The following is a 25878-nucleotide window of genomic DNA, read 5'->3' on the forward strand; positions in this document are numbered from 1 at the left end:
GAACATCGCATTACCACGCCTCTTAGCCCCAGTGTCACCTCTCTCGCTCAGTCTCATTAGCACAATTCATTACCCAGCAACTGCCGCCCATTTCACCACACTGTCAAACCACCACACCGCTGCACCGTCCGCGCCCTGACCCCGCCCTCTGCCGGTCGACCGACCCGACCTCGAGCTGGCGGTCGGCGGCGGTCGGCGCAGGAGGCGTGCATGCATGTTGCGCCGGCGGCGGTCGCTCCCATTGATTGTCGACCCAGTCGGCGCCTCGGCGGCGAGCGGGCTGGCCGCGCGGTGGACGCTCGTCGTGCCCCGGGGCTATCGGGGTCGGGTGACGGCGGGGAACAGTGAGCGGGTGTGGTGATCGAGATGACGCCCGTGTGGGCTGCCTGCGTGGTGGTGGTTTGGGGTAGTGACGGGCCTCCGACAGGACGGTGCTGGTGCTGTGACCCCTGCGGACCTGTGACCGGCAGTACCGTGTCAGGACCCGTCAAAGGCAGCTCTGCCGTGGCAGAAGCGGTGACAGTGACGGGACCAAGTAACGTGACTCTAGGTGCCGCGGGTCACGAGGACCCCAAAGCTCAGAGAGCGGTGTCAGGGACCGACAGTGCTGGCGCTACTCAGGACAGTGAGGAGGACGGAGCGAGGGACCGGCGGGCACTGAGGAGGATGTCGCCCAGCGTCACCGTCCGACCCCTGATCCCGCCAGGTGAGTTCACCTTCACACACTGCACAGAAAATGCAACAGACGTGTGCAATTTAAATCTGATTACAGGCGTTTAACCGGCAGTTGCTGGGGTTTTTCGCCACCCACCGTTTGCTGGGGGGGGGGGGGGCGTTAAACGCCCCCAGCCGATAACTCGAGAACCAATAGGCGCAGCGAAACGCACGAGGCGGCAAACGAAAGAGCGCGACGAGACGATTCAGATGAGTACTTTAAAGTTGAATTTTGAGGTCACAGGTCGGGTCAAGGTCAGGTCAAACACCTGAAATCGGGCTTTCAGTAGCATGGACTTCAGGACTTCGCAATGGGTGCCTCTCGTCATAAACTCTGTCCAAACGGTGCACAATCCATCATATAAGGCCTACAAGAGTGTCAGCTCCATGTCGGGGTCAGTCAAGCATAGGTCAGGGTCAAGGTCAGGTCAACCGGGTAGGCACATATCCCCGAAAATCAAAACTGATATTCGCAGCCTGTGACACATGTTTACAGGTAATTTGGGGCGTAGAACACGATGGTGACATTCATTTTGTCATATGTGTACGTGTTTGGCTCAGAAAGTTCAATTTAAGAAATGCATGTATCATGGTCGTGAAGTAGTCACGAAAATTGCCAAGATTCAGTTCAAGATTATGGAAAATGCGGAACGATAATCAATAATCGAAGATAGCCATTTGATTGATCATGGTATTGGCAGTCTAATGGCGTTTACGGCATGTCTGTATGTCTATTCTGTGATTTTATATGATTTTTTGAACATATGCCGTTTTTGGTCGAAAACTCAGAAATCATGACGTCACTAAAACCTCGATATTTCAAACAATTTCCGACCGATTTTTTTGAAACTTTGTCACAATAAACTTCATTCAATTCCCTACAGGTACCCAAAATTTGGCGCGCCTGCGGCGCGCCGTTTTTGCTATGGCCCGGCGAAAAAAGTGGGGGCGTTTAACGCCCCCCCCCAGCAACTCGCGGGTTAACCCGCGCCGTGCTGGGGGGGGCGTTTTTACGCCCCCCCTCAGGTTTTTCGCGAATATCTCAAAAACGGCGGCGCGCAGCGCCGCCGTTTTTGGTACACGTGTTCCTACATCATTTCCGCACATGTTGTGAAAATTTCAGACCTAGGCCGTTCAAGGTCAGGTCACCAGGTCACGTCAAGTGACCTTACCTCAGAAAAAGTTCAAAGGCTCGCTATAGCTACACCGACTGAACGATCACTTTGAAACTTTCAGCGATTGATATGAGTAACAGTATGTATAAAATGTATATCTCGGATTTTTGATATCTGTGACCTAAGGTTAGGTCAATTTTGCGACCTCTCCATTATAAGTCAATGGGAGAAAATTGAAATGCGCCTCTTTTGGACGAATATCGTTCAAAACGCTCTCAAACATCGGTTCATAGGTAAACATGACACACTGAATAGGAAAAATGCACCTGTGACCCCTCTGTGTGCCCCTGAGGTCATCTCAGGTCATGAACGGTCGCCAGCAGTTTTTTGGCTATAACTTTTGATAGAGACGTGCTAGAGCGGTGAAAACACGTCAGATGTGTTCAGATCGACGATACGGATCGACTGATATGCAACATGACCCTTTTCGGTCAGGTCATGACCTTGACCTGAGGTCAAATTTTCAAAATGACCTTTCAAGGTCAACAAATAGTTCATTCGACGCGTCTCGACGAGAGGAACACGATGCTGGCAAAAGTAATGTCATGGCGCTTATGAGTCAAAAGTTATTGACGAAAAAACGTTTTTCGTAAAAACGGCTATTTTTGGAGTTTTTGCCCTCTAGAGGCTAAACCGTTGACCTGAGGTCAAATCTGAGAACATTACTCAGAAAGGTCTGTAAAAGGGCTATCGAATGCGCTTTTCCGCGGCGCTGTAGCTCTATCGGTTCCCGAGATAGCCGTTGGCAGTTTCCAAAATGTTGAAATAGTCAACATTTTACCTTTGGTGACCTCTGGTGACCTGACCTTTGACCTGACCCAAAAAATGACCGAAGTGTTTTCGTCCTTATTTTTGACGCTCTTTCGATTGCCGCTTACCGCGTGTCGCTACGTGGCCCAGGAGCCGAGTTAGACGGGGGGGCGTGAAAACGCCCCCCCCCAGCACTCGGCGGAAAGTTCAGGCCACCAGCACGGCGCGGGTTAACTAAAGCGCTGGCATAACTGAATGTGTTGATCAATCTAGCAGCAGAATGATATTGCGAAGCTGCTGCTGCTAGATGAACCTTGTCCGTTTCCAGAGATGCTGCCACTGACGTAAAATGAAAGCCAGCCCACACTAAGCCAATACTTAATTCTAGCTCCTCCAGCCCAAATTTAATTCAAATGTTGATAAAATATGCAAAACAACATTTAATTTTAACTGCCATCCCATGGTAAGGACCAAAACCACGACTTGTCTTTATTTTGTAATTTTTTAGCTCAATATGGGCTGAAAATGTTCAAAATGAGGCTGGACTTCATGGCGGTTCAACTTCTCATGCCAGTAGCAGCATATTCGGGAAACGACGAATGCCTTCCACCAGAACAGATTCGCGAATATCAATCTGCTGCTAGATTGGCCAACGTGAACTGAATACCGTTTCGGGCTTGTCACGAAGTCGACTGACGAAAGCCGTGCGGCCTAACCGGATCTTATGCTACCGTGTATGCTTTTGAAGCTGGAAGCACGAGCCATAACGAATGTGCATCGCCGGGCAATGACATACCAAAGCACCAGGCGACGGAACACCTTCAATTAAGGGGGGAGGGGGCACCGCCGACTTTTGGTCCCATTCTTTCCATGCAACGCCCATAGGGCTAATATTAAAATGCCAAAATCACAGGGGGACACGGTGCCCCGGTGCCCCCGTTCCGCCGCCTATGCCAGGATATGAGGAAGATGAGCCGTTTTCAAATCAGGTTATCTGGCAAAGGCACCGAAATTGACTGAATATAACCAAATCTTATTAAAAAAAAAATAACTTGTCTAAAAATTTTGATTGCAAATAAATCTGATGCTTTGATAAATCAGGTATAAAGCAACTAATGTAACCTAAAATGAAGATTAGGTTAGAACTAAACTATAAACCTTATTTGACAACATCGCGCCAAATGTGAATTGCAACCAAATATGTGCAGAATAAATGACGTGAAACGCAAAAATAAACGTCGTGAAATGCCGAACATAAACGTCGTGAAATCTAGCAATCCATGCGGTTGGAGTGGGGATGGAATCAAGCGACATTCTGTTGCTGATTTTAGTATGTGGTTAAGGGTCAGAAAAATAAGTTTTTTTTAGCCTGATCAATATTGTTCGACATTTTCCCCCATAGATAACTACTTTTTAAACCAAATGTCAAGAAACAACTTGTCGTTTTTTAGTCACCATTCCTTATTTATACAGTAAATTGAACTTCACTGAATATAACAAATAAAAGTGGGAAACAATTTATTTTAGCGCAAATTTACCGATGAGTGTCTTATCACAGATAATCTTTTATTCATCATTCGACATGTACCGATTCAGTGGTGTTTTGTATTTCACTGTGCATTGCATTGTTGCTATCTTAAAGCATCTTTTGTCTTTGGAAGGCTAATATGCAGCTTTAAATCACAATAATTCACAAACGACTAAATATTTAGGTGCGGTGGTTCGTGGCTGCCATGCAAAACAGGCTCAGTGGCAAAATATTCATAAATGAATATGGAAATATCCGCAGACGCTGATAACAGCGTCTGAGCAGCTGTTGACAAGCACTCATCTAGCAAAAGCTGATGGTGCAAAGTTTTTCGGGGTGAAGTTGTCCTCTGGCAGCGGGGCTGACCGGGCGGTGATGCCACTTGGTGGTGACTCAGGCCTGACAGCTCGATTCCGGACAGTCTCATCCAATTACCACAGTGGAAATTGCATCCACTTATTCCATCCGACACTGGCCTGACGGTTCTCGATATGATCGGTCATCCGTGACACCCACGCCGCACTGGACCAGACTTTATTGAATGTTTCCTCTCGTGTGAGCAAAATCCATATCCCGGGCCGACGAGAGCTGGTTTCAAAATGGATTGATCTGGTTATAAGCCTTATTTATAAAAGTACCCACATGGTAACAGTCGTTGGCAAAGGCCTGTTAGTATCCACGAATTATTTTGCACCGTCCTTTACGCCTGTGCCAGTGCTCGTTGCCTACTACCGTGCAACGTGATCTCCAACAAACCTCGGAGCGTAGCTCGGCGTTCCGACCGACTCTGAGCGCTTTATGTAAGCACAGCCCACGACACCGGGCAGCGCCCGTCGGCACATGACCTTTGATTGCCGCCGGGCGGCTCGACAGGGCCTAAGCTCAGTGGAGAACACGGCACCCGGCTGGAGCGCGGCCGTCACGTGACCTTTGATTGCAGCCGGTCGTCTGCTGGAGCCCGGTCGCGGGGTCCGCCAACAACCGCCATTTCGACGAACGGGGCGACGTGTCCTCCATTTTTAATTACTGGACATTGTTGGTAGAAATTGAGGAGGTGGATTGTGGTCCGCATACGCGGATATAGACAGTTTCCCTTAGATATACACTAAGATGATACCTAAGGCTTATGAAGTAGATTTGCACTTTCGGCTTATGTTACCTATTGACCGCAAGTGTCAGGAGAGGTCACTGTTTTCCGGTGACTTCTCCGCATGCGTATGCTTTCCTATGCTCACAAGCGTAAGAATGCAGATTTAGACAGAATGTGTATACTTTTCATAATTATATTAATATGAATAGGCATGCAATCAGAACCGCACACATGAATAAATGCTTCTGTATTTACAGCAAATAAAGATCCACACATAAAAACTGAAACATCCACATTGCTGGAGGACTGGTCTCAAGCATATGACTTTCTTAAAGCCTTTATTTAGAAAAAACAAGGAAAAGCCTCTACGCTGGCATTGTATCCTGCTTTTAGTCTTTCATTGTGAATATTCATGCACTTTCAATGCAAACACGTTATTGAAGATTATTGAAACGAATATTAATCAAACACGTTAAAAATTACACAAACAAACACAAATACGCTACATAATTTCGTTAATGTTCAGTTTCAATATTTTCTTTCAGCACATCATGGCGTGAGTACGAGAGTGGCAGTTTCAGACGCATTCCAAAATCACTTTAAAACGTTTCTTGAATTGTGGGTCGTTATCATAAATGTTCAAAAATGACAATTAAGGCAGTAATTAGCTTGAAATGAATACTCATATTTGTTTTTCGGATGCTTCTTCAATACGAAGCAAAGGACGAGCTCGAACGATTAAATTGTAGGGCAACCAGTATCTACGATAATTTAGTACCAAGAGAAGCATGTAATAGGTCAACTGAAGCATGCGTCTCATTACATAACTATCTAGGTTCTGATAAACTTCGCCAATGCCCTAATTATGTTACATATTATTGTGGTATTAATTGCAAATATTTATATAGTTTATTCACCTCCGGGTCAGTTGGCAGCTTTTTATTTCGAGTAACAGCCATTACGGATTCGGAGTGAACACGCTTAACTCTTCATTTATCTTTTTTAAGTCTTTACTTTGTTGCTAGTGGGTTATAACTTCAAGGATAATCAATGATAATCTCAAGATTATATACGTTTTTTACCTATTTGAATTATCTAACTTTTAGTGATAGGAAATTGGCTCAGGGATAGCGTGGGCTAAGGTATGGAGTATGTGTAGGCTAATTTCATACACCTTTCGTCCGTTGAATTCTTTTTGCATCAATTTTCGGACAAACAAACATTACAGATATTGAAATGCCTACGCACACATCGATATACCACCTACCTGTTAGATCAACAGGTAGCAACTCAAACGACGCACTATTCCACTCATCAATTCGCTGCGAAGTGTATTATTTTCTAGCTAAACGATGCCCTATTAATATCACAGGAAAACGGCGAGCGGCAGTCGGCACATCGCTAACTGACAAACGGCTCACATTTAGTACCGTAGCAGGTCCTCCAGCTGCATTGTGGCCGCCGCTGTGCAGGGTTGTTTGCCGGTGCAGGACGGCGGCTCGATTGATCCGCTGTTTGCCGGTGTGTGACGCCCCTTCCGTCGCCGCTGCAGCCAGCTCCGACTAATGCCACACTAACTGCCGGCATATGCCATTGCAGGGTGATGCATGCCTGCAACCGCCGCCGGCGCTCTCTCGCTGCCATTAGACTGGCGGAGGCACCCCATCCATCTCTCGGCCTAGCTGATTGCCCGATATATCCGGCCGCTTCCGAAATTCGGACAATTAACTTTTGTCCTCCATCATGCGAAGCTCGTCCGGGTGGGTCGCCGCTTAGTGAGCTCAGTGATCGGCCGGCTCTACCGAGCTGCCTGCGTGCCCCCGACCATCCTACTCCCCGCAGATCCAACTTTAATGACCGCGGTGGTAAGCCGCCGGCCTGCGGTAGCCGTTTTTGCCGCTGGCCTCTCGGCGAGCCCTCCAATCCCCGGAGAGCTCCGTCCGCGGTGCAGCGTCGACCGGCCGCCGCCGCCGGCAGGTAGTTGGTGCTCCTCCATTACGGAGAGCGCGCTGTCCGCTGTCGGCCCACAATGGACGCGGGTGGAATGGTGCCGTGTTTGTTTGCTGCGCGGCTGGCACTGGTCAGTTCCCGCAGGGTTTGGGAACTCCCCCCCCCCCCGCTCCGCTCCGCTGGGTCCTGTCGGGTGGGTCTGCGGGCCGCGCGGCGCCGCCGCCAGCATATTGACACGGGGCATCTGCCACTGATCGCGGAGCTCTGTGCTGAGCCGACCTAGCCACCGGGCTCCTGCGGGACGGCAGTGGGATCGCCGGCTCACCCACTACTGACCGCCAGACGCGGCAATCGAGCGGAAGACACGGCACAGAGAGGATCACGGGCACTCGGCTTCCAGCCGACCCAGCCGCAAACATTTCGCAGAAGGGAGAGTAATATCAAACGAACGAAGTGCAGCACCTAAACTGAGGTTTCAAAGTGTGAGCAGGATGAGCAAAACATATAAATGTTATTGATCGCGTTTTTACTGACAAAGTGCAAATCCATTTCCAGTTTCATATTCTGTCCGTTTTCGTGGAATGGCCTTCAGCACCAAATTTGCAGAGGATATTTACTAAAAGTTTTTAAATCATCTCTCCTGATGACCTAAAACGACAGCAAATCTTTCCAGATTGACCACAAATTGGTTCCCATCCTTCCCATAAAAACCTCTCATCATTCTCCTTTGTGGCGACCTTGAAGATCCTTCGATCCCTCCACCACAGCAACTTGTCAAACTTCTACGCCTTCTTCTAAGCTGACAAGTCATCACTAAGGGTAACCGTCGGGGGTCGACGTTCGTTCTAGGTTCACTGTATCTTTTTCATCCCATGCATTCGTAAACAAACATGTATGTAAGTACATACCTAACTTAGCATTTTCGTAAAATGTGAAAAGGTGATCATGATAGCGGTTTCACCGCTGTATTTAGTGGGCTGTTTAACCGGGTCACAGCTGAAACTGGGCCGGCTGTTTAGCTGGTTCACAGTTGTGCTCAGTGGTATGGTTAGCGGATTCACAGTCCAGGGGTATGGTTAGCGGGGTCACTGAGAGGTGTCTAGCGGGTTGCTTGACGGTCTCACCGCGCTGTGTTTAGCGGGCTGGCGGCGGGGTGCGTGCAGGGGCGTCGGTTAGTCGCTCGGCGCCGCTGACCTACGTCCGGACAGGTCGCGTGTCGGCTAATGGTTATTCACCCCCACCCGGCCCGGCCCACCGGCCCGCCGGCCCCGCCCAGTGGACCCGCCCGGTGTCTGGGGACCTCGCCGGCCCCAGTATCAGCTGGCACGCTGACAGCAATACCCAGATGGCCAGTTACGGGCTGCAGACATACAACAAAATAAGCAGAAATGCACAGTGACTTTACAATCATGACAGTCACTGATTATGGTTACTTGAGTGCACTGGACGTTTGTTTTTTTTCTAACTGAAGGCTGCGGCATATGCAATATGAAATTGAATATTGATTGTTTGTGTATGCAGCTTCCAGAAAAGATAATATTTTCTTAGAATATCTAACAAATTGGAGCGATTGGAGCAGGTAAAGACAGAAACATTAAACAGAGGAATGTAGTTGTCCGCATCACGTCCGTGCCAACAAGGATGTAGCGCTGAAGTAAAGCTAACATGCTCTCCGATTATTCAATGGTTATCGCTGCTACCAAAACGTCACACAGACTAGCGTCAACGACGTTAATGTTTCACCGCTAAGTTACATGCTTCATCGAACAATCCATTATGGCAAATAAGCTAAACAGCAGACAAAGCAATCTGAATTCTGGCGTAATTCGAACCTGAGTATTATGCACAGGCGGTTGGACACTGATAAAAGCTGTATAAAGGATCGCGAAGCTAAATGAGAAGCATACAACACTACCCTGAGGATGAATCCTTCCATTTAGACCTGTGCTCCGTGTAGTCATCTAGCCAACGGGTCCCTGTGGGAATGTCGCAGTCAAATAAAACCCTTTGTCTCCAGCTAACCGTGCACCTTTGCCTCTCCACGGCGCCGGCCGAAATGCTGCAACTTACAACGTTCAGTCTCCACGAGCAAACAAAATACTTGACATCTGCATCAAGCGCCGCGGCCACCGCCCGCAGGAGTTATTTTGTGGTCGGCTGCTTTGTCAGTCCATATTTTGTGCGGATCTAAAAGCGAGGAAGCTGCCTCAATATGGAGATCTCAGGTTCGGGCAAGCTGATACATGGCGTATTGATGCGTATACTGTATAGACTGGTGAATCATGAGTCGAAGAGAAAAAGGCTGGAAAAGGTAGGTAGATGGAAAAGTAAACACGAGTAGATAATTAAATATTAACTAACTTACAAGATGTTTGTAACTCTCATCACTAATACCTATATTATTATTTAGTTACTTAGGGATTGTTTCCGCCGTCCCAGCATGTGGCCTTGTTCTCACCGAAGGTCACGGGTAAGTACCAATATACAAGTATTCACGTACCGAAACATGACCCAGAGTCACGTGACTCTTTCCCGAGTGGCATCACGTGTCTCTGCCGTGAGTCACGTGTCTGACTGCGGTGTGGGACGCTCTCAGATAGCCTGACCGACAGTTCCGTCGTACCGGCGGCCATCAGCGCTGCCCCTGAAGCCGATTCTGAGTGCCCACACAGCCAGCGCGCTGAAAATGTGGGCTATTTGTGTGTGAGGGCTGACATTTGAGGGCCGCTCCACTCTCCAGTGCATTACGGTGGAATATGTGGGACGCGATGGGGCTGCACATCGGGCTGGCTGGGAACTGATACGCCAGTGAGCCGCTGGCTGACCGGACAGAGCATTGGCGTGGGTGGACTCCGCGACAGCGACACAGTTGGGTGGTATTTACGCGTCCAGGTCAAGGCCACGCCTGCAAGTTTACTCCCTAGATAGCAATGGCATATCATATGATTTTTTTTTTGTGCAGGATAGCTTGCGGTCATCAATGCGCTCCAAGAAGGACAGGCGCCGACCCGTCTTTCGATTAGAATTTAGGTAGATTGTAGCAAATGACGAGACAAAGGTTCATGTAAAAGTGGAAGTGTCGCAAGAGCTTGTCTCTTAATTTGCTTTCCTTGGCTCAACTAGTTTGCGGACGAAAACATTGCTCGCAGGAATGCTGGACAGTGAAATTTCTGTTGACGTCGAACTTTTAACATGCATTATAAGCCGGGCAGCCTAGTTGACCTGTCCGTCACCCAGGCACAGTGGAGCTGTCGCCCGGCCGCGCCGTCCGTCATAGGTCGGCTGCCCGCGCCGGCGGCGGTTGGCCGTGTCGCGCTCTCGGTCCCCATGACTGTCACCGGTGGCGCTCCAGAGTCGCTCTTTATGACGCGGCCGGCCGTATTTTGGGCGGCCGGCGCGGCCCCCGGACAAATGGCGCAGGGGCGGCGGGTGGCGCGCGCCGGCCGACGGTCATCGGGCCGCGGTAAAACGCGCCGCCCGTAATGGCGCCCGGCATCAGACACTTTATGAGATGTTTGGTGTGCTTTCGCTGTGTCTCTGACCTACTTCGTTAGAATTATGAGCGCTGATGGGCTTCTTTACTGCAAGCGTAACGTAAAAGATGACGTTTAACTTTGTATCGCTTCACGGGACAGTTAGCGACACGTTCAATACATGTAGGCAAAAGTGACCTGCGTGTTTCCATCTTTCATTGTGAGTAGATGTGCGTAGTAACGTGGAATTTATTGACACAATTTTTCGTAATAGAACACGACGTCTAGAACGATATCCACACGTTTTAAACCTGCACTTTGCGATTAAACGAAGCACCTCCGCCATTTCATTTGACATGCACCGATTTATATGATTTAGCACAACCTGAATCAATCAACCTTCTTCTTTCTTATTAAAGCACTCTTATTAACAAATGCCGCATGCGGCAATAACATGTGATTGTTATCACCTCAGTGTCTGATAAGTGTGACACACTGTGCTGTGACATTTTCGTTTTCTGATGGTAACATATAATTATCGTAATAGTTGTATTTCATAAACGAGGGAAACAAACGCAGTCCTTCTTTGCTTTCCTTATTTCGTCTTTTCGATGTGGTGAATATGTAGTAAAGGCTTCAATTAAATTGAATTAACCGTTGTTACTGTAACTGTTACGTATCATTTCTTATACAGAAAATTATTTATATTATCCAAGTCCCACAAACGTATACCATCATTGCCATTATAAAATGTCCATCTTCTGATGAAAAACTACTTTTCGTTTTTTATTCATTTTCAAAATATAAACTGTTTTTGAATATCTGACAAAGCTTCTTACAACAAAAACTTTTTTTTTTGTAATTGTAAGCACATATTTTTCAAAATTTTCAAAATTTAGAAAATTCGAGATAACAGTTTGATAGCTACGTGCATTTGTAGTCTACCCATGCAAAGGAATGGGATCTAGCTTAAAAACTGAGCTCTTGAAAAACGTTTGCCGTGATCCAATACTTTGCATCAAAATCGGCCGACATGACGTCACTTTGACGTCATTTCCGGCCAAACTGTGGTAGGTAGCCAGAAAGTTGAAATTTTAACACAAGGTGTCAAATTGATGTCCCTAAGGGTACCGCAAGTTTCGTGTTGATCCGTCAAATAGTTTAGAAGATATTGCAGAAAAACCGGAGGAGGGCTCTTTAGAGCCCCTTCCCTCAGTCATGCGCGGGTTAACTTTCTTAAGTATACATACATATGTAGATAACTGCTGCTTTGCCATGTTTATGTTTGGTAAAATATGCCCGAGGATTGCCCATACCCGCAGCTCTGGGTATCAGATGGGGTATTCGCTCAGGTTGAACGCCATACCTTTTTCTAATGGGGCATAGCTAGGCATCTTCGCCTGTCTCGACACCCGATCGAAACTGGTGCCGGTTCCTGATAGGTCACTCACCTGCTGTAAGAACGTCAACAAAAGCCAAATGACATTTCCAAGGGACACATTCATCCAACTGCTATAAAACTGTTTGAGCCAGTTAATGGAAAGAATGCTTTATGCTCGCTGCTTGATAAACTTTGAATAGTGTTTTGAGAACGCCTTATAACCTATGGATTGTTTCTTAGAAGACATCCCCGGAACCGCTTTGAGGTAACTTAATAAAAGTCGACTTTCTGCCTGCTCACTCACCAAAACGGTGATTGTATTGTTCCAATGGCTAGCCCACGTCAACTATGCAGCTAAAAACACGCTCTATAATTTCCGTTGTGTAAATGTGGACAGGCTGTGCTTGCTGACCGCCTTCTGAGCCAGCGCGGGTCGCTGCGCGCTGAGCGTCGCCTAGCAACTGTGGGACAGCCTAACTGCCGGGAAAAGTCCTCTAGCTGACCTAGGCCGGCTGTTCCCTTCCCCTGGACAAAGGACAGACAGACGGAAAGAAAGAGAGGGGTCTTAATTAACCTGGCCACGACATTTCCACGGCCGATAGCCACATGCGCTCAAGTTTTGTTGCTGATTAATAGTAGAAACCCGCGGATGAATGTTTATTTTAACTATGTGAAACGCACCATACCAACGTTTGTGCAAACGTCGTTTGTATGTGTGTTTGTAAAGAAGAACACAATCAGTGAGAAGTGTTCCCTGCTGTTTTCTGGCTTTTCAAGTACTGAAGCTATGCACCACCCTTACTTTCTCTCGCCAGTCAGCTGAATAAAAGACATTCAGCCGCCAACACAGTCGCGAAACAGAGACGTTGCCATTAAAATGCGAGCTTTGATGTGATCTCAAGGCCTTTGGTGCTATTTTCAGAGATAGGCTGCAGACAAAACATGCTCAAATATTTGTTCGACTTCCCTTTATCACATAATATGTTTGCTTCGAGAGCTTTGTCTTTCTGCTGCAAACTTAGATCCGCAATCTAAGGTCTGGTAAGATCCGGGTCGTTCAAAAGAGCACGGAATTGAATAACGACATTTCAATCCAACTTGTGTACGGGAAATATGTATCCTTGTCGAAAAACATCAGGGCACCATGTCATCTGAAGTGCTATTGGGACTGACTGGCCGGGAGCCAGAACCAGCAGCGTCGCTCCGACCAATTAGTTTAGTGACATCTCGCCGAAATGTCATGATGACCTCTGTCTGTGTTCCGCCCTCATGTGTATGTGTTTGTCCTTGCTGACCACAGTTCACCCATATGACGCGCCAGAGCTTCGAAGGTGCCCGTCCGTCCCTCCAGGCCAAATTGCACTAAGTCGGCACTTTTTCTCTTGTAGTGCTCGTGCGTCCCTTCTGAGTTTTGGTTTAAGTTTACTACCTTGGGACTGAGTCTACATTTTCTCCTAACTGCACTAATGTGTCCCCGTTTCTGTTTCAGTGCCCTTGTCGACGGTGGTGGGTCTGGCTGGGGGCGAGGTCGCCCTGCCCTGCGACATGTCCCATTCTCCCGGCGATACTGTGCTCATCGTGCTATGGTACCGCAACGGATCCGACGCGCCCGTCTACAGGTAAGGCGCAAAGAGGCACCCGTCTATATGTACAGTAGATCATATGCAAAGGTTTTAAGCAACGTGCGAAGACCCGCTCGCCTACAAGTGGCACGTAAATACGCCTTTGTCTGGATGATGATGTAAATAATAAACAAATTATTACAAATGCATTCAAATATATTCAAAAAGACACACAAAGCTTTCGGTTCATGGAACCTTGATCACTGTGCAAAAACAGGTTTTAACCCGCGACCGCCTGGGGGGGGGGGTCGGATCCGACCCCCCCTCCGTTTTTCTTGAATAACTCATGAACCGCTTTCGCTATCTACTTGAAACTTGGCATACCTTCTCCCTAATCAATTTGACGTCTCCTGGGCAATATTTAAGAAAAAATTACCAGAAATTTTTTAGATATATCGATTTTAGTGATGTAACTACATGGCTTTTTTAGTCAAAAAGTGGTAAATGTTTAAAAAATCGCCAAAAATTAGGGCTTAAAGCAAATTGCAAATTAAGGACATGAAAAGACGCAACTCAACGAGTTCTTTAAAATGGCTATCTCGGATTTTCCATAAAATGCGTTTTTCACCCCTAAAAATTCAAAAAACTATATTTTTTGGAAAACAGCTAGTAAAACCCAAAATTTTGGGAATTTCTAAAAAACCGGAATATATGTTGTAGAGCTCTATTAGAACATTAGATGCCCCAAATTTCAACTTTCTATCATGATTTTTGACCCCCAAATTGTAAAAAATAGCTCCAACATGCATAGGGCATGGTGACGTCATAAGCATTTTCGTGAATTAGAGGCACTTCTGAACATCGCATGTGAAAACAAATGGCACCACTAGATTTCTGGGACAAAGCTCGTCTAGAAAAGTGCATTTTTATGTCAAAAATAAAAAGTTGAAAAATTGACTTTTTTTCTTAGCCCTCGTTTAGTTATGTATGGTATAAACGATTTTTTATGCTTTCAATGCACACTTATCACCAGAACAGTGACTTGGGGTCACATATAACCATTACCATCGGATTCGGCGTGAAAAATAAGTCATAAAACACGTGTCGCACGCCCATGTAGCAGAAATTGAAAACCGTGACCTTTCGTGACCTGACCTGACCTTGACCCGTACTTAGTATGACCCCTATACGTACATGGTACCTTCACTAGGCCTTTGAGGTCATTTTTGGTGAGTTTCGAGCAGCAGCTATCGATTCCGCTGTCCGTAAGCCTAATCATGCAAAACCCCTGAATTTGACCTTTGACCTGACCTTGACCCGAAAGTTGACCTCAATCTTAAAATCTTAAGAGTGCTTTGGGAAGGTCTCGTAGAGACCTTTCGAACGCCGCCTCGCGGGGCTCGATACGACCATTGGTTCTCGAGATAACAGGGGGGGGGGGTCGGATCCGACACCCCCCAGGCTGTCGTGGGTACGGAAATAGCCCAGGCGGTGCCGGGTTAAGCATTGTTGATAATGTGCAATCCCTACAGGTAACGCGCACATACGCTCCCGTCTATAGCTAGGTGAAAACTACGCTTACATTCAAAAGTAACATGCGAAGACGGCATACAACGCACGGCATCCCGACTCGGCGGTGGACACCATGGTTGTTTCATCCGCTGCCGCTAGATGGCACTAGTGATCGCCGCCTGAAGCTACACTGTGCCGCATGGCTCGGGCAGCGGCGCGGCGCCCAGTGGGATGTGTGGGGAGCAGTAATTGGAATAGTGCGGTAGTGGAAACAGACCTAACGTAAGCGTTGCAACGCCGCTAATCCTCAGTCAGTTCGTATTGGTATGAATAAACATTTCACTATATTCGTAATGAATATATAAGAATGTTATACCTAGATATCAATGCATGCTTATCATTGTGCTTTCCTGACAAGCTCGACTTTCGTGATGTGCATAATGGTTGCTGCGGTGTCTCTAGCAGCTGCTCGAAGCATACCGACGCTGTTTGATGTTCTATTTGACTTGAGAATCACATTGGACGGTAATTACATGCATATTTCGCAGTCTAATCTGACTGTTACTAACAAAGCCTGACATATGCGGCTGAGATGCTTTTATCCAATTTACAGTGCCATCATCAATACTAAGAAATTGGAGCTCATCAATTTCCATTAGGAGCTTCCAACTCATCGATTGTTCCATTAGTGACTAGCCAGTGCCTCATTGGGACTATCATCCGTTCATTAGCTGAAATTCATGAATATTTTGCCGAGAGCGTTGGCTTTAAATTTATCTCCGTTGCGCGATATGTCCAGTAATGTTGTACAATCCCTGCAGCCAGCTGTGTTTCCGGCGCTCGACTGATATATGCGCGACTGCAAGGTGTTCGTTATGTCGTCTCTACATTGGCTGGCTTTTGGCGCATACATTATTGCACCCTCGAAACAGTGCCTCATATCTGAACGTGCATCACATGAAATCAAATAGTGAACTTACCGGAATGAGCCCGTTCAAATATTGATATCATTCGATCTGTAGAATGATGACGTGCCATTTCTGCAATGTGTAAATGTGTTCCTACAAGCTATTGAACGCTTCAAATTGAATGGCAACAATGTAAATTTTGAGCCATGTGTGGCTATCGCGATTAACCCCAACAAAAATGATTGATCATTCGGAAACATCCTTTAGGCTTTAGGCCGTTGTAATTTCGTGTAGCACTGCCACGTGCGTAATGGGTGGCTTTTCACGTCAAGTTTCACCCTCCCCCTGAATTAATGTTCTTGAAGTTGAGTTAGGTTTTCCAGCAAACTATTAAGAAACTGCACCTTCATACAATTACTTAAATTGTACGCATGGGAATAAAACAAGTTTCTGTATGACAATTCTTTCAGAATAAAGTTTCCAGTCTCAACCTTTTGTATATTTTCGTTTTCGTTCAAACCATCAGCCTGTAACTTTTCATTCTATACTTAGAGTGGTGTATGTAACGCTAAAAAAACAGCAGCACGCAGGCTGTCCGCTGCCGAGCGGCCGCTGCCGGTGCGGCGCGGCCCAGTCCGTATTGATCCTGCTTTTCCATGTCAACTCTCATTAGCAGGTGCCGCCCACAGCTTCAGCACGCGCTAGTCACACCCATTACCACGTGCCGCCCCTCCTCCCCTCCCGGGGCCGCCCGGCGCCGGCGCCACCGATCTATCTGATGATCAGTGACGCGGCGCAACATAAAAGCCCGCTCCCCGCATCATCGCCGACGTCGGCGGGCCGGTCGGCGCGACGCCGGCGACACGCCGTTCAGATGTCCCATCTGCTCTGAATGACATCCGGACGACCAGGTCTCACCCTCTCCTGGCCAGCGCCCCGCCCCGCTCCGCCCCGCCCCGCCCCGGCTGCCCGGCGCGGACGGTACGGTGCTATGCAGATGAGTCTGGCAGCGCCGTCCGTTTGGCAGCGGCACCACTCCGGTCACTGCGATTTATGGTGCCGTGAGGCGGCGATTCCTCAGTAGCGCGGCGCGGTGACGCGGCCGTCCGGCACCGCGTCGTCGCCGACAGAGAATATTTCACGTGTCGGTCGCGCGGGCGGCACCGCGTCGCCGCGCCGGCGGAACAAATTGTCCAGGCTGATCGAGTGGAGGTGTCGGGCCGCGGCGGGGCCATGCGCCGCGCCGGCCGGCGGTCACTCAGCCGGCGCCGCTATCTCTGCACTCTGCGGTCGGCTCGCCGCTATCGACATAAGTCAAACGCGCCGCGCCGGAGACGGACGGTGCCGGCCGGGCCCGCTCGAAATAGCGCCGATAAAACGTGCGACGGCCGCCTCTCACAGGGCGCCGTGATTGACCCGTGCTTAACCGGGACTAAATCGGGAGATTCTGAGGCAACTGTAGCAGCACGTATCCCGGCCAGCCAGCTGCAGCCGCTCCCAGTCCGAGCAGGAGCCGTGATGATCGAAGCCGCTGCAGCAGCTGCCATAATGATCGAAGCAGCTGCAGGAATCGTCTAGGTCAGAGTAGCTGCAGCAGAAGCCATGATGGGTGAAGTCGCTGCAGCAGCCGTTGGATGGTCAGGACCAGCTGCAGCAGCCGTCTGGTGGCGGCTACAACCCCCGGGCAGCCAACGCCAGCCAACGGCCGTCCAGGGTCCGTGCGGCTGTCTATAGCCAGGGTCCACACTTCACACTGCAGCAGATGTCTGCCAGTCAGCTATCGCAGCTCTGGAAGCAACATTACGTCACCGACCATTCAGCACATATTTTCCATTCCATTTCCTCAAAATGCGTCCATGCTTTGCCAGAAGTAGGGATACAAATGCGGGGATGATGCAATGCGACGCGACAAAGCTGTTACCGCAGTAAAAGCATGCTGATGTTGCACCAAGTTTGGCGGGCGGCGGTATTCAGAAGTATTGAATGGATTCACATCATATCCCTTATTCAAAAGATGCAAAAGAATTTCTTACTCCGTTTTCAAAAGCAGCGTTATAAGATCGCATATAACAAGATCGGAACGGTTGTTTCGCCAGCGTTTTCTTGCAGTGTTTGAAGCTCAGAGGGCCCTCGAACTCAGAGAGTCCTAACGATCGGACCTAGCCAGCGCGCGTTGGCGTGGGGTCCGTTGGCGCCGAGGTCCGCCAGCCAGGGGTTCCACTGGAGTGGTGACCAGACTCATGGGGCGGACGGCGCACCGACACCCATGCCGCCGGCCAGAGTGCGCCTGATGCATAATGCATGCGCCCTGCCGCACTGCAGGCCACGGCCATAGCGGCCCGGGGGGCTCGCAAACGGCGGCCCCGAGCGGCGATCGGCCGCCGAATTTTAGCTGGCTTGGAGACTAGCTGGACCCGCCGGCGCCGCGGCGGACTGTCGCCACCCGTACCTACCTCCGCCGTCCTGTCGTGTCCTCGTAATGTCGTCACTATGTCCTCCTGGTAAAGTGCCACTTCACACTGCCAACTTGGAAGTCGAATGGTAGTATTTTTCAAGTGGCAAGACTTGAGACCCAGTAGCACACTAGCCTATCGCCGTCGTTGTTATCCATTCCGCACATTACAAGACCATTCAAGTAAAACATCGCTAATACCCTCCGTTCTGTACTGTCAATTGACGGATATTGTTACATCAATACGTAAAAAGTCGTTCACGGTATACCAGCATCTGCGATGCTGGGCTCCGCATCGCGGGACCGCAGGTTGTTTGAGCAAGCACCTCTGTAACGCCGCAAAAAACGACCGCCGTCAAACGAGAGGATGAGCCTTGCACGTGCAGACCGGAGTGGGTGTGCTACGAACTGACGTGCACGGCACCCTATTCGCCCGTCTAGAGCGGTGTGCAAAATTTGGGTGCAATCGGCCCGGCCGTTTTCGAGATCTTGAAGCGGCACCCTGCACGTGCGCACGTGCAAGCTGGGTCCCAACTGACTTGTGCACGCGGTGTACCAAATTTAATCGCATTCGGCCCAGCCGTTTCCAAGATCTGGAAACGACCCCTACACGTGCGCACGTGCAGTTGTACCCCAACCGTGGCACATGAAAATACATACTTACTGACTTGTGCACGGCACCCTACTAACCAGTCTCTAGTGGTATGCCAAATTTGAGCACAGTCGGTCCAGCCGTTCTTGAGATATGGAAGCGTCAGCCTGCACGTGCGCACGTGCAAACTGGGTCCCATCTGACTTGTGCACGGCACCCTACTCGCCGATCCCTAACGGTGCGCCAAGTTTGATCACAATCGGCCCAGCCGTTCTCGAGATCTGGAAGCGTCACCCTGCCCGTGCGCACGTGCAGCGGCACCCCAACCGTGACTCATGGAAATGCATTGCACGGCGGGTGCCTACATCCATGCCAAGTATCAGTGCAATCGGCAAACTAACTACAGAGTTATTAGACTTGTTACCGAACTGACACCTCTTCGTTTTGCACGTGGCACGTGCATTAGGGGTCACCCATACGTATCGAGAATAGCACACTACGTGTGAGAAAGGAAGAAGCTATCCCACACAAAAGACCGCGAGTGAATCGGTCAAGCAGTTGTGGAGATAGAAGCTTTGCAAGGCGCCCCCACGGCGGCCGACTGCTAATATTTAGCAATAATCAGTGTCGCATCCGCACACGGGAGGTATCCCCGTCACCTGTTCGTATACTCTAATGTGGTTGGGTTCAAGTCACAGTCGAGCCCTGATTTTTTACAGCTTTTCTTAAAAACGGCACATCGTGCAGTGACGTTCTATGCATCAGTGGAAAGAGCATCAGAAGTTGTATATTATATCAACTGTTCACCTATATATCTTACTAATGATAAAAGTTATAGAGGAATAAAGATGCTCCCATTGACTTTCCATGTTAACAATTTTCATTTTCCAACGAACTTTATTAGAAAAAACGATTTCTGCCAGCTTAACGAAGCATACCAGCATGTACTACGCTCTTTCCTCTACAAGATATCAGAGTTTGGGCAAATTCTATCTCTAAAATTGTGTACAATGAACGAATCAAAATGTCTCTGCAAAGGCTCGGCATCGCCGTCCATTGACTCAACATGGGACACAGCAAAAATCCAACTTTGACCTTGTGCATAGAGGTGTTGCGAGATTCTGGCGGGTATACGGCGCACACGAGCGTGTACCTGAACGTGTTTGCCATAAAATGCTGGGAAGAAAACCACCTCTTCCTTGGCTCGTTTTCCCGCCATTCGCAATCGCGCAAAAAGTGTCCGAAACCCCGTTGACTTAACATGGGGAAAATGGAATCGCACGTGCCACGTGCCACGAGATTCTGGCGGGTATACGGCGCACACTAGCGTGTACCTGAACGTGTTTGCCATAAAATGCTGGGAAGAAAACCACCTCCTTCTTGGCTCGTTTTCCCGCCATTGGCGATCGCGCAAAAAGTGTCCAAAACCCCGTTGACTTAACATGGAGAAAATGGAATCGCACGTGCCACGCGCAAAAGACTTCTTAGCGAGTAGCGACCGATGCCATCAGGTAGATCGCCTCCGGGAGCCCATACACTGAACTTTTTACGAAGATTGAACGATTCGTTTAGGCCCCACCCAAGTTGCCCCAATTCGCGGCCAGACTTGCAAAACATAGCCCGGACAACGACCGCTCCGGTTGTTTTTCAATAGAAAAACACAATTCTAACGAATAGTGTTTGTCTTTTCAAACAACCTGCGGTTACGGTTGATAAGTAAATTGTGAAAGCTTTGCTTATTGAATTCGCTGTATCAAAGTTCAAACTGATAAATGCTATGCTTATAAAGAAAACATTTCTTCGACCGTCCTTGTTATAAAGGCTCAAAACGGAATCGGGATGACGTCAGGCTAAGTCACAATGTTGGACGATTAATACCAGAGTCGACGTCTGAAAAGTTGGAGATGTTCTACAGACCCAGAGCTCGAAGCACAACACACAACATCATCGTTCCTAATTGATATCGACACGCAGCAGTAAGGAGTTTTTGATTTTCAAATTTCAACCATAATGTTTGGATCTGTGTTCCATAGTCAGTCCAAAAGACGAAAGTATTTCACCGAATATTTAAAAATGCCCAATAATTTTTATTCAACGAAAAATTTACCTTAATAAGCATCTATTCTTATTTTATCTCCCATCGAGTCCCGTCAAAAGATTTAAAGTTTGTCAGAATATGCAGTCGGCGTTACGGCCGCACTCAGTACGTGAGTTCCTCGCCTGCTGTTTAAACAGGTTATAGGATCGGATCGATAACGCACCAAGCACGCCTGGGCGTTGCGGTGAATACGGTGAGTTTTATGAATAAACGCTTCGGGTGGGTTTTGCTTTATCATCTTACTTCAGGGGAAATTCAACTACATGACAGCAGTCGATACGCGGAAGTTTCGTAATTAATTTCTACTTAGTCATATCAGTGGAAGGGTAGAATCGTGACATGTCCTCTTTTGAACACACTTCATCAGTGTCAACCTTCTCTAAGCGTGCGGAGCTACACTTCATTAGCCGCTATCAGGTAATGCGCCTGAAAAATAGTCTGAACATCGATTAATGGCTTTGCTAGCGAACTCGCTTCGCTTCTTATTGAAAAATGAATTGATGCATCCTACACAGGTTGTTAACTTTCAGAATGATATCTATGATTAACTTCCCTGTCCAGTATTAAACTGAACGGCACGGTTCTCTGTAAAACGTGGATGCCTCACAGTTTTATTACTGAGTCGGTCTCAATGTTGAACACTGGCTAACAGTGTCAACAGAACTTCAATTTGGTGCCTTATTTCTGTCAGCACAAGGCGCTTGTCATTGAGCTTGCGTGCTCTTCTCGAAACCCACTGAAGCTCTTGAAACTATCGCCTCTCTGCCCGATCAATCCCGGATGGCTGCTCCCCATTGAAACTATTGACCCTGAAGCACTGGCGGGGGCAATAGCGCCTCTCCCACGGTAATTTCCACGCTCAACCCACGCTAAGCCATTCTAATCCCGGCATAAGCGCACTCATTCACAGGGAAGTGGGCGACGATGCTAAGCGCCTAGCCTGCGCGCTGCGAGCGTTATCTCGCAGTCTGCACCGACCCAGATCCATTCCTCTCCCCTCTCCCCCCCCCCCCACAGGGACGGAGGAAGGGAATCCATGTAAATAAGCAGGGAGCGGATGTGTGTGTGGTATCACAATGGCGCGCTCGTCTGGGCGCGTCCATCCAGAGTGGCCGGCAACCGGCCGCCGGGACGCCATCGGAGTCTGCAGGCGATTCTCACCATGTGCACTGTACTGACATAGCGGTGGTGGGAGGAGATGCCTAATGTCGGCACATCGCGGGACGGAGCAGATAGGACAAGTCGTAACATTTTGTCTTCCATGATGGCGTCATGAGAGCAGCATCATAATTATATGAGGGCCAATGGTCCTACTTCTCTCCACCATACTGGCTCCGTGCGACTTCTGCGGTGACCCAAATGATGTTCCTTATTGTGGATCAGTAAACATGGGTGCAATCAATGCGGACCAGGCTCGGGGCGGACGGCTCCCGCCCCCGCCCCCGCCGGTCGCCGCTGGGCGGCGCGGTGCCAGGCAAGACGAATGGTGGTGGGTAGAGGCGCAGTGGCAAGCGCCGAATACGTCCTGACCGCGTCGCGGCTGCCGCTGCCGCGCCACCAGACGCATCCGTGTCAGTGTGCGGGGAAATATACAGGGTGTCCAGAAAAACGGATACTATTATTTTTTGCTGTTATTCCAAAAATAAACGCCGCACATTTTAAAATGGCACATGCTTGTATTCGCAAAAATATGGCAAAACAGACAACAGGTGCCACATGACATGTAAACCCTTTGGTCAGTCACGGCAGCTCCTCAAAAGCAGATTCTCAATGTGAGCGGCCTTCCGGCGGATCAGCCCCAGCACTAGCACAGTCTGCAGGTGACTGATGGTCATGTTGACCATCTCGGAGGGCAGGCAGACAACTTTCCAACGACGTATTACAGTGCGCATTGGTTTTGCCACATCTTGCACTATAAGCACATGAAGTTGGAAAGAAATCGGCACGTGCGTTAATTAATGCGACTTAATTTCCGTAGTATCTTTTTTCTGGACACCCATCTCTCCGGGTGCGAATTGTGGTCAGAAGCGCGGTCATTGGTCGGTGATACATCCGAACTGGGTAAACCCGCAGCATTCCGGGAGCTCAATCCCTAGCAGGTACCGTTTATCCTGAACGCCTCTTTCAACATAAATGCAGCATAGCTGACATGAGATGAAGCTGATTTATGCATAGTGCACTTTGTGCACTTTATTGTACACCTAAGATTATGGTGACAGTGTTACTGGTACGAAATAAGAGTGTCAGCCCGACTATAATTTTCATCGTTTGCATTTGTATTTCTTTCCTTCCCTCTCTCCTCTCTCTCGCTCTATCTCTTTCTCCCTTCTTCTGGTTTTTCTTTACACTCTTCTCTGCGGTATTTTAGTGCAGTACATTTCGAGTCGAGATTGACTGTGATGCTTTACCTTAACCCGCGTAAGCAATCGAACAATCAAGTCGATCCACTTTTTGTTGGCTGCGAAGGCGAGCGAGCAATATATTTGCAACGGGCTGATCTCAGCCGCCACATTGCCGCGGATGCGTTTGTTTTTTATTGTCAATTCCTTAAACCCGCTCTGACGATAAATTTCCAAGCCGGCGAGATATGGTGGTAGGAAGTCTCCAGGACTGGGACGGCAAATGGAATGTCGATAAAGTGAAGCATCAATGATTTGCCGTGGATTACTTTCTGTTTGCTTTATTTATTTATTGCCTTTCAATTTTAAAGCTTGTATTCTTAATCCAACAAAACTTAAGAAAAACAAACCATAAGCTCTAGGGCCAGTGCAGGGAAGCTTCGGAAATGATACTTTCATAACCCGCGCCGGGCCGGTGCTCTGAGATTCCGCGCCGGGCCGGGGGGTGGGGGTGTCTGAACACCCCCCTTCTAACTCGGCTCCTGGGCCACGTAGCGACACGCGGTAAGCGGCAATCGAAAGAACGTCCAAAATAAGGACGAAAACACTTCGGTCATTTTTGGGGTCAGGTTAAAGGTCAGGTCACCAGAGGTCACCAAAGGTCAAATGCCCACTATTTCAACATTTTGGAAACTGCCAACGGCTATCTCGGGAACCGATAGAGCTACAGCGCCGCGGAAAAGCGCATTCGATAGCCCTTTTACAGACCTTTCTGATTAATGTTCTCAGATTTGACCTCAGGTCAACGGTTTAGCCTAGCCTCCAGAGGGCAAAAACTCCAAAAATAGCCGTTTTTACGAAAAACGTTTTTTCGGCAATAACTTTTGACTCAAATGAGGAACGACATTACTTTTGCCACCATCGTGTTCCTCTCGTCGCGACGCGTCGAATGAACTATAATTTGACCTTGAAAGGTCAACTTGAAAATTTGACCTCAGGTCAAGGTCATGACCTGACCGGAAAAGGTCATGTTGCATATCAGTCGATCCGCAACGTCGAGCCGAACACATCTAAGGCGTTTTCAGCGCTCTAGCACGTCTCTATCAGAAGTTATTAGCGAAAAACTGCTAGATTCTGTTCGTGACCTGAGATGACCTCGGGGACATAACGAGGGGTCACAGTTGCCATTTTCCGGTTCAGTGTGTCCATTTTACCTATATCTCGATGTTTGAGAGTGTCTAGAATAGCGTTCGTGCAAAACAGACGGTTTTCAATTTTCTCCCATTGACTTATAATGGGCAGGTCGCAAAATTGACCTGACCTTTGGTCACCGATATCAAAATTCCGAGATAAACATTTTATAGGTACTGTTGCTCTAATCAATCGCTGAAAGTTTCAAAGAAATCGATCAATCGGTGTAGCTATGACGAGCATTCTTATTTTTTCTGAGGTGAGATCACTTAGCGTGACCTGGTGACCTGACCTAAGGTGACCTGGGTCTGAAATTTCCACAACATGTGCGGAAAAGATGCACGAACAGGTGTGCCAAAAACGGCGGCGCTCCGCGCCGCCGTTTTTGAGATATCTGCGAAAAACCGCAGGGGGGTGGTGTTCAAACACCCCCCCGGCCCGGCGCGGGATAATAAGAGAAGAATCAAAAGACAGGTGTGGTATATGTATGTTCAATTGCCTACATTTAAATAGTACAATATGCTTATTTTCAATACATAGTTAGATGCATTTATCTTCAATTGTGCTCCCGGTACCGTAAACCGGGGTGACTTTGCCACTCTTTTAACCCTCGCCCCGTTGGGGGGGGCCATTTTGGCCCCCCCCTGTGGTTTTTCCTGAATAGCAAAAAAACGGCGGCGCGCAGCGCCGCCAAATTTTCAGTACCTTCCCGGGCATCAATTTGACACCTTCACACCAAATTTCAAGTCTTAGGTCACCTTAGGTCAGGAGTTATTGAGGTCAAACTGAGGTCATGTTCGAGCAAAAATGAGCAAAAAACATGCAATCTTGAAACGCTCACCAAATCTACAGTTATCAAGCAATTTCAAAGTTCTTTATATGGTCTAGTAGACAAAAAGCGGCGCTACAAAACTGCTATCTCGGATTTTCAAAATTTTTGGTTTTTGACCAAAAAAAATTCAAAAAATTGATTTTTTTAGAAAAACTTTGAAAAAATCCAAAATTTTTCCGAATTTCGAAAAAAACCGGAATATATGTGATAGTCCCAGCGCTCTTCTATATACATACCAAACTTCAGATCGATATCTCGTTTTTTGGCCAAGTTATAGCGAAAAAACTGTTCAAAAATGATGACGTCAAATTTTTGAACTCAATTTTTAGCA

The 25878-nt window shown here is 48.2% G+C and overlaps 1 protein-coding gene across 1 annotated transcript in view; it reads left to right on the plus strand.

Annotated features, from left to right (window-relative positions):
* The first annotated feature begins 366 nt into the window (after positions 1 to 366).
* LOC122380642 overlaps positions 367 to 25878 on the plus strand; it is a 50189-nt gene continuing 24677 nt past the window's right edge. The window contains exons 1-2 of the mRNA XM_043363989.1: positions 367 to 706; positions 13551 to 13680. Of these exons, the coding sequence (XP_043219924.1) occupies positions 367 to 706; positions 13551 to 13680 (470 nt within the window). The remainder of the gene's footprint in view (positions 707 to 13550; positions 13681 to 25878) is intronic.

This window comes from Amphibalanus amphitrite, unplaced genomic scaffold, assembly GCF_019059575.1.
Source record: "Amphibalanus amphitrite isolate SeventyFive unplaced genomic scaffold, NRLGWU_Aamphi_draft 000102F_arrow, whole genome shotgun sequence".
NCBI classification, from domain to species: Eukaryota; Metazoa; Arthropoda; class Thecostraca; order Balanomorpha; family Balanidae; genus Amphibalanus; species Amphibalanus amphitrite.